This window comes from Heliconius melpomene, chromosome 13 (assembly GCF_056956725.1).
Source record: "Heliconius melpomene rosina isolate 202511_hmr_F chromosome 13, ASM5695672v1, whole genome shotgun sequence".
Taxonomy (NCBI): Eukaryota; Metazoa; Arthropoda; class Insecta; order Lepidoptera; family Nymphalidae; genus Heliconius; species Heliconius melpomene.
Window position 1 is genome coordinate 8,395,598 of NC_140401.1, and position 12,991 is coordinate 8,408,588.

General features: G+C 31.3%; 2 protein-coding genes across 2 annotated transcripts; one reads left to right on the forward strand and one right to left on the reverse strand.

The window, feature by feature from the left end:
- Positions 1 to 5,147: 5,147 nt before the first annotated feature.
- On the reverse strand, positions 5,148 to 8,492 carry LOC146532834 (dual specificity protein phosphatase 14-like). The gene is made up of 4 exons (XM_085196698.1): positions 8,103 to 8,492; positions 6,366 to 6,594; positions 5,964 to 6,100; positions 5,148 to 5,851 (listed from the first exon to the last, which is right to left on the reverse strand). Exons 1-4 carry the CDS (start codon positions 8,204 to 8,206, stop codon positions 5,662 to 5,664), a joined length of 660 nt encoding a protein of 219 aa, XP_085052824.1. The 5' UTR covers positions 8,207 to 8,492; the 3' UTR covers positions 5,148 to 5,661.
- Positions 8,493 to 10,306: 1,814 nt separating this feature from the next.
- On the forward strand, positions 10,307 to 12,460 carry LOC146532835 (cytochrome P450 6B2-like). Its single transcript, XM_085196929.1, has 2 exons — positions 10,307 to 11,683; positions 12,113 to 12,460. The coding sequence occupies exons 1-2, from the start codon at positions 10,327 to 10,329 to the stop codon at positions 12,283 to 12,285; spliced, it is 1,530 nt and encodes a 509-aa protein (XP_085053055.1). The 5' UTR covers positions 10,307 to 10,326; the 3' UTR covers positions 12,286 to 12,460.
- Positions 12,461 to 12,991: the final 531 nt, after the last annotated feature.

Here is a 12,991-nt window from a genome sequence, read left to right on the forward strand (position 1 = left end):
CCAAATATTTGCAATAACCAAATGATTTTGTAAAACATTGAGTACACTCATCAAACATCTACAAAACCACTACAAAAAATAATCTTAAGATTTTATAACAACTACAGTTTAAACTCAAACAAAATATTTACCTATTCGGTTTATAAATAAACAGCGTATAAATATTGTTTTCTGGTCACTGACCGCGTGAAATGAGAAGTATATCTAACAAACCGAACTGAATCAAACTTTCAAGGGAGCAGTGTATTAATTATGTTTATTGTCTACATTCCAGTGTTTCTCCAAAAAAAATGCTCTAATTTCAACATTATCATTAACATTTCGGTGATGTCGATATAACTCGCGCATTCCGACTGTGTCTTCTTGGCTATAATCCAACATTCTAGGTCCAGGGCTGTCGCTACACTTTCAAAGGTACTCAAACAGGTATAAACATTTAGTATACCTTTGCAGATTTGTTAGTTGTGACAGGTAGATTTGTTATCTACGAGAAAATTAAAAATGTGAACACCGTACACAGCCAATATCTAAAACAGACTCCTACAGACGCTCACCCATGCCTGCCAAAAACCTTTACATGAAGTTTTAAAAACAAAGAAATCTCAAAATATAAATAAAATAAGAACAGAAAAAGTAACGGACGAAAAAGTCCCTAGAACACAAAACGTACCTGCATAATAAAAACCTTTGCTTATCCCTTTTCTTTTCTTGTTCTTTCATTTTATCCGAATTCTTAAATAAAATGGTAATCAAATGAACAGTTATAAAAAATATAATCATCACCAAAAGTCAATTTTCTTATGGATTACGAATTGATTAAATGTCATAGTAATGGTACCTAGTAGTAATAACGTCAAAACTTTTGAGAGTACAGCTCGTAACTTTCAAGACCTTAAAATTTAAATTACTAATACTTCTATTGTATACTTCTATAATATAAGCAAGCTAAGGGAAATTTCCACATAAATATTATGACGGCGCTGTGCCTCGTTAATCGGACAACAGTGTTTTGTTAGTTTAATATGCTCTTTGATGTGTAACCTTAGTTTTAGTTAACGATCATCAATTCGAATATTTCTCTACAGCCCAAGATCCCAGGCCCCCAGATCTACATAATTTTGGCAAAGCTGAAATTTTGAGGATTTTTAGTCTAATGTTATGTTAAGATAGTGTGAGTACTCACTAACTTGCAAATGGGGCCCTTTCAGAGGTAGCGCCGAATAAAGGTACTTCTCTGTCTGGGAGGATGATTGAGCCGGATTAGTCTGAGTGCTTATAAGGGGTCTTGAAATAATCCGTATATAATATACGTAAAATTAAAGCTTGCTAGTATAACGTAATTTGTCCCAATTTAAAAAAAAAACTTTAGGACGTCTGGCACGGGTAAAGGCCCACGTAAAGTCTCTTAAAATTTCAGCTTTGCTAAAATGACACAGGTCTGGGGGCGCTGGGATCTCAGTCCTACTATTACTTATAAAAAAATAGACAAGTGTTTATTTTCCATGATTGTTTTGCCTTTAATAAAACATAGTAGCATGTCTTTCAATAAAGTAATAGCTATTTTAACTACCAGTTAAGATTCGTCGTCATCACTCTTGAAGTGGTAATCCAAATTTTAGCTCAATCGGACACTGTGAAGTGCGTTAAATTTAACTTGTAAAATTTCCAATATACTAAAACACTTACTAACACACCAAGTTAAATAAAAGCTTGTTATAAACAATACTAGATGATATTTAAACGATTTTAAAAAAAAAAACATGTAAAATCTAAAGTCGTTGTTAAAATCAAAGATTCTTATATGACCTCTATAAAAACGTAAATATATACATTTTCTAGCACAATAATGTCATATACAAATGGTAGTATCTGATATGAAAATATTCGGGAATGTCGCTACGACAGGCGGAGTGAGAGGACATAAGTGCTTGATTATAAATAGAGTGGAATCCAGCGAGGTATGCCGGCCACTCGGTGGTCGGTTAAATTTCTATTATAAATGATCTTGGGTGGAATTTAGAATTTGCCTACTAATCACCTTAGGATAATACTTTGCTTCGATTGTTGTGTACTGAAAGAATTGTATAATTTTAACTGAATACATGGCAATAGTACAAAAATAAAATTATATTTATAGGGGAAACATTAATGTAATTAAACATAGAGTCTGTACGTAAATACTTATCATATTTAAATAAATCTTCTCGAATCATTGTTGACAGCATATTTTTTTAAAAAACAAACTAATTTTCTATTTCTAAACAAGATAATGTGGAATAAACAACCAATGTTCACCAAAATAAGAGGAAACTAAATTTCTAAATATCACAAACATAATTTCTGCAAATTAACTCTAATTTTGTCGGCCTGATTTCTCTAGCCATTGCCTTTGTTCTTTGATTAGCATTGTCATAATTGGTCTTGGTTCAATTAAATTCTGGGTTATCGTCATGACACATTCAAAGTTTTAATAGATATTGTGTCTAAAGATTATGTCTCTATAACAACTTTTTCCTTTAACTACCGTCGTAGCGCAATAGTTGTGGGTTCGAATACCGCTCGAATGAATTAATTTAATTTTCTCGCTCTAGCAAAAGAGTTGCGCCACTCAACTATACACGCAATATATGGAAAATGAGAAATATAGTGTTAACACTAAGTTCCTGACAATAAAAAAAATATGCCTACCCTGCTATAAGCGGGATACAGCGTGAAGTTAAAGAAACAAAGAACACCATTAATGCCGAAATAGATTCCATATGCATATCTATAGCTAGACTGAAGGTCGTACTCAGCAGACTTGAATAATCAAAAATAAATACTGTATAGAGGTCATGAATTTTTATTTGCAATTTATTCTAAAACAAGTGCGACGAACAGACCGGGTTAATAAAACGGTTGATTCACACAAGGCCGAGGAAATTTCAAATAACAAATTCCTCCTTTATTTTTATTGAGTATGAAAATATATTTCAGTGCTAATCCAGTGGATACTAACTGCGTACATATATATTCGTTACAATTGTAAATAAAAACGTGACTCAGACACGTGAGCTTAGCAACTCGAAATGACATTTATTATGCTAGAAATACTACATTCACTATTAGATTCTTAGCCTATTTATTAAATGGTATTCTAAAAGCAAGTCGGAACCCTGTTTTAAGAGTTTTAGAAAAAAAAAATACTTAGCTTCACCCTGCATCCAGGATATTACATTAGTAAGCAGATGAAATTTTGTTTTAGGCAGTCCATTCTCCACGCACGTTTTGTCCTGCCGGAGCTTAACGCCGCGTTTTGTCTTGTTACCAGAGCAAGGAATAAAATAATTCATTCTTTCGAGTGGAAATTGAACCCACATCTGTGACAGCCACAATAATGGATACTCTTATTTACAATTAACAAGTCAAAAAGAAAAATGTCAGAAGGCCATTTATGGATGTAAAAAATATTTTATGAATATATACTTTTTGTCATCATAATTTTTTTCTTATATATAGATATAATAATGATTTTAAATAGTAATCTTGTTTCTATCCGTAATCCGTTCTTAAGATTATACTATTGTTATTTTTTTCAGTTAACTCACTTTATTCTCCAGACAGTTCAGACTCACGTGACAAAAATCATATTTAAAAGTAATTCAAAGGTGTTCCTCTTGATGGCACAAGGTTTGGGCCTAATCCAAATATTATTTAAGTACCTTGCTCAAGGTAATTGTAGGAATTGCCAATAAAATTGTCCAAAAACATTACTTGCTCTTTTTACTGATTTCATCAATTTTGAACGAGTACCCATATTAAAGCTATTTATTTGGAGTATATTAAAGTCTTATTTTAATCACTACTTCATACTATCTTTTTAGGTTATCGTGAAAATGATCGAAAATTTAGACCTTGGCAGATGTAATGTAAAAATATGAAGAGTGCCAAAATAGCTGAAACATATGTAGACCGTCAAGGTAATTAACAAAAACATTGAACTTGATACGAATCACTGCCAAATTCAACCACCTGCACCTTTTAGGTATTTGGCAGAAATAAATAGTTCTTAAGCCAAAATAAGTATATGAAAAATCTTATATTAAAATATCTCAATATAAGTTTAAAACTTAATATACCACTTCAGTATATCTTCTAACTTATATTAATATCATCATCATCATCATCAGCCTGACCTCGTCAACTGCTGGACATAGGCCTCTCCTATGGCACGCCACCGAGCTCGCTTTTTAAGCCCTTCGCATCCAGCCGTTGCCGGCCACTTTGCGAATATCTTCACCCTTCTAGCTGGAGGACATCCTACATTACGCTTGCCGAGACGTGGTCTCCACTCTAGAACTCTCTTACTCCAAAGATCATCGGTTCTTGGCAAATGTGAACGGCCCATTGCCACATATTAATATACTTACTTGATAATATTATTACCGTATTTGTTTTAGATAAATTTAAATATTTAAAATTAGTATAATGAACAATTAAAAATATCATTATTTTTAATAATCAATATTTTTTTACTGTACTATGAAAAGCCTATTCTTCCTTCCTGTGATAACAGTTTACAGTTAACTTATCTTATTTAAAGTTCAAAATAGTTTTTAACTGAACTTATTTAAAGATAATACAATCAATATGAGAGGAACGTCCATTAGATTAGAGCAATAATGTTTTATTTCAGATGCGATTACATCACGACCAGGAAGCGAACGCGTATTGTCTGCTCGTCTTATTTCACTAGATCGCTGATGTATTTTAGTTCGCGCGCTCAATGCCACCAGGCCAACAACTCTTCAATGAAAATAGCCATTACTCTAACCTCATATGATTACTTAACATGTTTTTTTGTTTATTCGAATTTTCTTTTTGTTACAAGATTTCTGGTGTCCTTCAAGGTGGTGTTTTAGAGGCAAATTCCTCATTTTAACATACCAAGACGTTTCAAGTTCTTTTGCTTTGATTTGGAAATCCTCTTTTAGTGCCCCTCTACGCTCCCAAAGGAAATGCCAAATTTCAGCGTTCAATGCGCGTAATTTTGGCTGTGTTACCAGTTAGTTATTAACAGAAGACTTTTAGCTATATCTTTTTGGTTTGGTGTTAAAAATAAACAAATAAAAGTATTTTTTAAAATGAATTATATTTATTTTGGTCCCATTGTCTATTCATAAATTATTATTATCAATAAATTATCACATTACTAGATATCTACTAATTACACATTTATAATCATAATTGAAGCATAACTTATATTAAATTTAACTAATAATGTTTTTTTTATTTGACGTACAGTGAATTATTTTATTATATTATAATTTTAAAATTGTGTAATTGCCAAGTTATATACTATTCTGTATATTTCTAATATATTTAAAGGACTATACAAAAAATATGCTTCAATGAATGTCCCACCATACATACTTCAGTCTTCATTGTTCATATCAAATTTACATTTACCGTTTTATTTCTATTATATTATTGATATTGCGATGCTATTATGACATGAAATTAGTTTAATAACTTGTTATTTCTTTAAATAACATGAGATCTATTCAATGTGCTTTAGGTTTTGAGTTAATCTTTTTTTTAGTTTTATAATTTTGAACCTTAAAACTAAACTTATCCTAAATTATTTACAGATAAAAATATTTCTCTTTTTTTAATTTTCTTTCAGTTCTTCTCAATAGGCCCATACCTTTGCCTAAACCACGTCATGCCCCTGTAATCTGGCTCATATACATCAGGAATCTCTTTGTCAATAGCTTCACAGTAAACCATTTTTACTGATGCCTCGCCGAATAGCCTTTCTTCGAATTTAATAAGTTGTTTGAAAAACCCGGTATTTGGCCTAATTTGTGGCCTGTAAAAGAAAGAGTATTAAAAATTATTATTTTTAATCTTATTTTTTAGTTTAAATGAAATTAATTAAAATGTTTTAAATAACTTTCTTCTTAACTGTGACAAAAACCTACCTTCTTAATTTAAAATGATTGTAGGCACCACGCAGTGTCATCTTATAATATTTAACCAGATATGCTAAGCAGAGAGTGACAGATCTTGAGACACCGGCGACACAATGAACCAATACGATTTCATTTCTAATGACGACCTGTAAAAAATATATAATATATATATTAAAATATCATTATATATTTCGTTTGGACTAATTTATTTCAGAAATACTACTTAATGATGATGAATGATTAATTTATCATTTTAATGTGAGAAAATGAGACCTAATTAAATCAAACTATTCAAGGCTTTGAATATTATGACTTTTTGCTAAAATTTAAGCCCATAGCTTTTAATAAACAATTATTATATCAATTTTATCCCTAAAGAAATTGCGTCAATGCAATTACACTGTTTCTTACCTCATTTATAAGGTCCGCAACTCGCTCCATATATGGATACATGTCAGAATTGGGTGTATCCAACAATGGTACGTAGTGTCTTGGAACATAATCTTCAGGCGGCGGAGGCAGTTCCGGTGCAGCATTTATGACAAGTCCTGGCCGTAAGACCTTCACAGCTCCAGGCAATGCGTGAGCACCACAAATGTAGAGTGAGTCAATTACACGGGACACTCCAAGAGGACATCCTCTGTTGAAAAAAAAATAAGTTTAAGCATTGATTGAGTGGTACTGAGTTTTATTGTACGACGATATAGGTTCGATTCCAACTTAGGATATTTTTTTTTCTCTAAATGAGCGGACAGTAGACAATGGAATGTCTTATAGCCTAGTGTGGGTTATCTCTGACTACCATACCAAATGCGAGATGCTATCAAAAAAAATCTAAACCATTTAAAATTTGCTCAGAAACGACGAATAATTAATGAGTTACACAAAAAAAAAATCAAAATTACATTTTTCTAAAATTAATATTGGTGTCAGAAATGTCGTCATGACTAATAATATATTCAAAGGGATTTGAACTGAGATACAAGGCTCCAATAAATAACACACGCCCCCTACAAGATCTACGATTTGTTTACATTAATCGTCACTAAAGCGGCATATTTCGTAGAACAAACTTTTCTTTTAGATATATATAAGTAATATAATTTTCAATAATTACATTGTAATATTTTTTTTAATATTTTTCTGATTTACTTAAATTTTAATTTAAAACTACTTATTTATAATAAACAAACAAAGATAGTAGATTACATAGATTGCAATATTTTTTCAATTTTTAAAGGAAATGTCTATAACATCACAGGTAATCCTAGATATTATTCTTTATTTTTAAGCTCATTTCAATATAGGCATGTGACCAAAGATATCCCAAAAAATGTCAACAATTCGGCACGTAAACAGCATACCACAGGGTTGTGTCATCCTGGCTGCCGGCCAGCGCGTCTGACCTAGCGCGAACTTGCGTACGAGTACGATAGATTACCAATTTGGTGAAAAAAATGAAATAACACTTTTTATGTTATTATTTGATTTTGATTACTTTAAACGTTTTGCCTTGTTACCAGCGAAGAAAAAATCTATTAATTTCCACAAGTGGGAATCGAACCGACAACCGTCGCGTTTAATGTCACAAGAAACTTCCTAGTAATCATTATTAATTTAAATGGTATACCTATTGGTTAAATTATTTCTGAAAGCTTGCAAGACATTTATTTAAGCACAATAGGTAAGTAAGGTCGAAAAAAAATACATAAAAAAAACATTATATTAATATTTGCATTTACTAATACTAATTGTTATATACTAAAAATAAGGTTTGCAAGTTTTATTATTCATTTAATTTCCTAAAAAATATATAACTTTTCACTAACTGACAATTTTGCTAATAAATATTTAAATTTTTTTTAAATCACAGTTTTATGTGCATATATGTTCAAAACACTATAAAATTAAATTAAATTATTTTAATTATGTGACTTATATATAACGATAACTGTTACTAAAGACATTGCTATACATATTACATTAATTAATTTATCAGAGCTTCGTTTACGTTTTACGTACTAAATAAAAAAAATATAAAAGGCACAAACAGAAGAAAAACAAACATTTAGTAATCATTTTTTTCAACTTTTTTTTTTATTTTATCATTAGTTGTATTTATACTTTTTCCATTCATAATTAACTAACCTATTTAATTCCTCTTTGGTAGATTTCGAATCGACAACATCAACACGAGGCTCGTTCTCATTGCCGACAGTTGCAACCTTATCTTCTGCCGTCAGGACCTTCATTCTTACCACTAACGTCACTTTATCTTTTCACTAACGACACTTTAGTTTATCATTGACTAAAAAAAGCCTGAAATTTTTGTAAAACCAGAAACTTCAAATTACAAGCAAATAAAGTTCAAATTGCTAGTCGTCGAAATTAATCTTTATTATATTTTAATTTTCGTTTATTTTTCTTTTTTTTTATATACGAATCGTAATATTTCGTATAGAAAATCGATTAAATTATTAGATTCGTAGAGCGTGCGCGCGCGTCGGTCGCTACAGCGCGCACTGAAGCCGTTTGAGCATCACCTGTGATTGCCGGCAACATCCGGCATTCCAGTACTATTCTCGTACGCTGGGACTTGTTTTGTTTACAACGCGTGAATTACTGTTTTTGGTCCCTTAACGAAGGTTATTTACGACTCGGTTATTTTAATATGATATTATATTTGTTACTGGTTGTTTTGATTTAATACTGAAATAAAATAAGTTGATATTTAATATTATATGTAAGTTTAATAGTGATTATGTGTCTCGTACTTTATGCTATTCTTTTAGTTTACACTTTATAGCATATTTTTAATCTATATATATAAAAGGAGAAGTTCCCACTGACTGAGGTAAGATGCACGCACAGCCGTAACCGCTGTGCGTAGAAAAGTGAAATTTGCACAGATGTTTATTTACGTAATCTGGACATCCACTAAGAAGGGATTTTGAAAAAATTTTACCTTTAAGGGATGAAATAAGGATTGAAAGTTTGTATAGAAAAAAATAAAATCGGCACCGATTTTTATACAATTTGAAATTTAGACTCTTAAAAATAGTTAATTGAACACGTGTTTCACGGTTTATTAGAATTCACCCCCTAAGGGTCCAAATAAGCGGGCGAAGCTGCGCGCGTCCACTAGTGTTAGAATATTGCGTTCCCCACGCGCGGCAGAATTTTCAATAAGTATTAAGGATTTTTAACCTTATGTTTCGAGCTCGTGTTATAGTCCGTTGTTACAGGTCAACTACCTATGGTCATTTAAAAGTACCTATTCTAAAAGTCGGTGTCAGCCAAGACAAAAATAATATTAATAGATAATTACTGAATACACCGAAAAAAAGTTAAGAAATTCTTTAACAAATACCCAAATTGGCACCAACTTCAAAAATTATGAATTTTAAATGCTGAATTGGTGTGTAAATATGGTTTCATTAATTACTTTTATAAGCTTTTTCCATTCCGTTCGAACTCGAGAAAATAAAATTTTCCGGTTCCGTGATAGTTTCGTTTCTCACTTCCCCCCAATTTCTGGAGGTGTCCATATTGAGTATTACTCAACTTCTCCCTATGCCTCGCTGTTTTATTTTCTCCAGTGGGAATCGGACCCTCGTGCGCCACGACTGGCTCTATTATTATACAACGAATAGTGTATTTATAAATAAGGGTTAAATAAGTCATTCTCTTATAATGACGATACCCTTAAGATGCCATTGATAAGAAGTACTGTGTTACGAAGTTCATAATTTTGATATAAGGTAACGTGTTAGTTTATTTATTATACAGTACAGTACAGTTATTCTACAGAAAAAAGCGTGAAGGTATAAAATAAAAATACTGTCCATTAGACTCTTTATATTATTAAAGCGATTTTCTTTATCATAATTATGTCTTGAAATCTTTATATTATTATTAAGATATAGAAAAAAACATAAAACTAGATTCGTGTATACCTTTAAAATTGTGTTTCTTGATTCTGTGTTCACTTCTAAGTATTTTTTTAAGACTTAATAGTGAACTGTGTTAATAATGTGAATCATAATAAAATTTTAATAAAATTTGGGAATTTTAATAAGCACCTTTGAAGTCAATGATTATTAAATTATTATATTTAACGACTACGATATTAAATCGCTGTATTATTAATTTTTTTTTTTTAATTTAATCACGTTTCTCTGTTGTTATATAATCGCTAGTGTATTTGTATGTAAGGACTTGCTATGCCGCTGTGTGTAACTTTATCTTATAATATTACACGTTATCTTAGTATATTTTATTGAATTATCTTGTAAAATACGTATAAATAACCTTAGCAACACGTAATTTAAATTATAATTCAGCCTAGTCACTTGTGCATTTGATATTAAAAATGTTTACTATTTGTGTTATTTTGTTAACCATAATATATTTCTACGTAACACGTAATCATAGTTATTGGGCAAAAAGGAATATCAAACATGACCCGCCTATGCCGTTATTTGGAAATCATCTTAAAAAATCTTTTGGACTCAAAAGCATAACTCAAGTTGCTTATGAAATGTACAACAAATATCCCAACGAAAAAGTAGTTGGATATTACTCCGGAAATACCCCAGAGCTGATTATAAGAGATCCTGAAATAATAAAAGACATATTGAGCATTGACTTCTCTAACTTCTATACACGTGGTTTTGGAAAAGATGCAAAAAAACAAGTTCTGACACTAAACCTTTTTCATGCAGATGGAGATTCTTGGAAACTCATACGTCAAGGGCTGACCCCAGCATTTACAAGTGCTAAATTAAAAGGCATGTTCCCATTGATCGTGAAGTGTGCAGAAAAGCTACATGATTTGGGCGAAGAAATTGTGAAAACGGGCGGTGAATGTAATGTGCGCGATGTCATGGCTAAATTTACAATAGAATTTATCGGTGCATGTGGTCTGGGTGTTGACATGGACACCATTAAAAGCGAAGATTCTTTCTTTAGAAAATTAGGAAAAAATATGTTTACACGCTCCTGGAAAGATGTGTTCTATTTCAGTATTTCAGATATATTCCCTGAAATCGCTGGTTTCATACGTGTTTTTAATAAGAAACTAGAAGACGTTCTAATTAACATGATAACAAAAATTTTCCAACAGCGTAATTTTAAGCCTACAGGAAGAAATGATTTTGTGGACTTACTTTTAAAATTATCAGCAAACGGTAAAATTGTAGGAGAGTCCATTGAAGAAAGAAATCCAGATAAGTCAGCAAAGATCGTTGAAATAGAAATGGATCTTATGTGTATGATTGCACAAGCATTTGTATTTTTTGGAGCAGGCTTTGAGACATCATCTTCATCTACAAGCTTCACACTATACAAACTAGCTCAAAACCCTGATATACAAATGAAAATACAAAGAGAAATTGATGAAGTGCTGGCAAAATATGACAATAAATTATGCTACGACGCTGTATCAGAACTAACTCTGCTAGACATGGCGTTTAAAGAAGCCTTGAGAATATTTCCTCCTTTAGGAATACTCCAAAGAGTTTGCCGAAAAAAATACATGATTAGACAATTAGGAATAACAATAGATCCCGGTGTTAAAATTGTTATTCCTATACAAGCAATCCAAAATGATAAACTATATTATGATAATCCAGACCAAAATTTACCGGAGAGGTGGGCTGCGGGTGAAATGAAACAAAAGCAAAAATATGTATATATGCCATTCGGTGAAGGTCCAAGAAATTGCATAGGTGAGACTTTACTATATATATATACCTAGTAACTGTTACTTCTTAATCATTTTGTTATATATATATGATACTTGATTTTCCACTTTCTGCCAGCTTAAGATACAGTTTTAATAATAATTATAATTTAAGTGTAAACCTAAATCCTCTTGTAAAATAGATAAAAAAATATTTTTTTGCAACATAATTTACAAGCTGATAATTATTATAGTACTTATATAATAAATATAAGCACAAGTGGACTTGGACTTCAATCATAAAATATATTTTAATAATCAGGTTTCCAAACAAAAAACTTGTGTGTCATATACAAGCTGACATAAAAGGATTTGAACCCAAGACCGTCGCGCTAACAATCTGACGCTGTTACGCTGGGCCACGACAGCCTTTAAAAATATTATTTTATTATTAATGTGTATTTTCTAATTGCAGGAGCAAGGTTGGGTCAAATGCAATCCCTAGCGGGACTCGCCGCTCTTCTTCAACGATTTACTGTAGAACTGTCGACTAATACACCTAAGAAATTAATAATAAATCCATACATGAATGTCGTACAAGGTGTTATGGACGGCATTCCGCTTAAATTGAGAGTTAGGAATAAATGAACGTAAAATACTTATTAAGAAAATATATAAAAATTTTGAACGTAGCAGGATTTGAACCCGCGCCTCTTGGAAACGTTAGATGAAATATTTTTATTTCCTAAGTGTAGGAATAATATTTTAAAAATGTTTTTCAAATTAATATGATCTCGATGTTTTAAATTTAAAAGAATAATATTGTCTTATAATTAATTTCGTATTACTTACTATTAGTTAATAAGCAAAACAGAAATTTGTTATTTTTTTAACAGACTCTTTAATTCTAAATATTTTTATAACATGCTTTCCATTGTACTTAAATTGAATATACCTAAGTACATGTTTATATCTATATCTATATATATAAAATCGAAAGGTCAGACACTCATCACGAAATCTCAGAAACTACATATGCTAGGAATCTCAAATTTTGCATAGGAGTTATTTATAGGACGTAGGTGCTCGCTAAGACGGGAATTTGCAATATTCGACTTCTAAGGGGTTGTTTTTGGGGTTGAAAGTTTGTATGAAACTTCGTTACTACAAATGCTAGGAGTCTCAAATTTTGCATAGACGTCACTAGGACGTAGCCATGGAGACAGAAATTAATAATAACATAGTTCACGCGGGTGCAACCGCGAGCGGGCCGCTAGTAATCATATATTTTCTACACCTTTTAAATCATAGTCACTAAGGCACATACTTATAAACCGCTCTCAACTCTGAGATA

What these genes read in the sequence shown, in the direction of transcription:
- LOC146532835 (XM_085196929.1), top strand. Translation starts at nt 10,327, where the DNA reads ATGTTTACTATTTGTGTTATTTTGTTAACCATAATATATTTCTACGTA. An exon ending in AGGTCCAAGAAATTGCATAG is followed by an intron (nt 11,684 to 12,112) that starts GTGAGACTTTAC and finishes TTCTAATTGCAG; the next exon opens with GAGCAAGGTTGGGTCAAATG.
- LOC146532834 (XM_085196698.1), bottom strand. Translation starts at nt 8,206, where the DNA reads ATGAAGGTCCTGACGGCAGAAGATAAGGTTGCAACTGTCGGCAATGAG. An exon ending in ACCAAAGAGGAATTAAATAG is followed by an intron (nt 6,595 to 8,102) that starts GTTAGTTAATTA and finishes TTTTTTCAACAG; the next exon opens with AGGATGTCCTCTTGGAGTGT. An exon ending in AATCATTTTAAATTAAGAAG is followed by an intron (nt 5,852 to 5,963) that starts GTAGGTTTTTGT and finishes TTTCTTTTACAG; the next exon opens with GCCACAAATTAGGCCAAATA.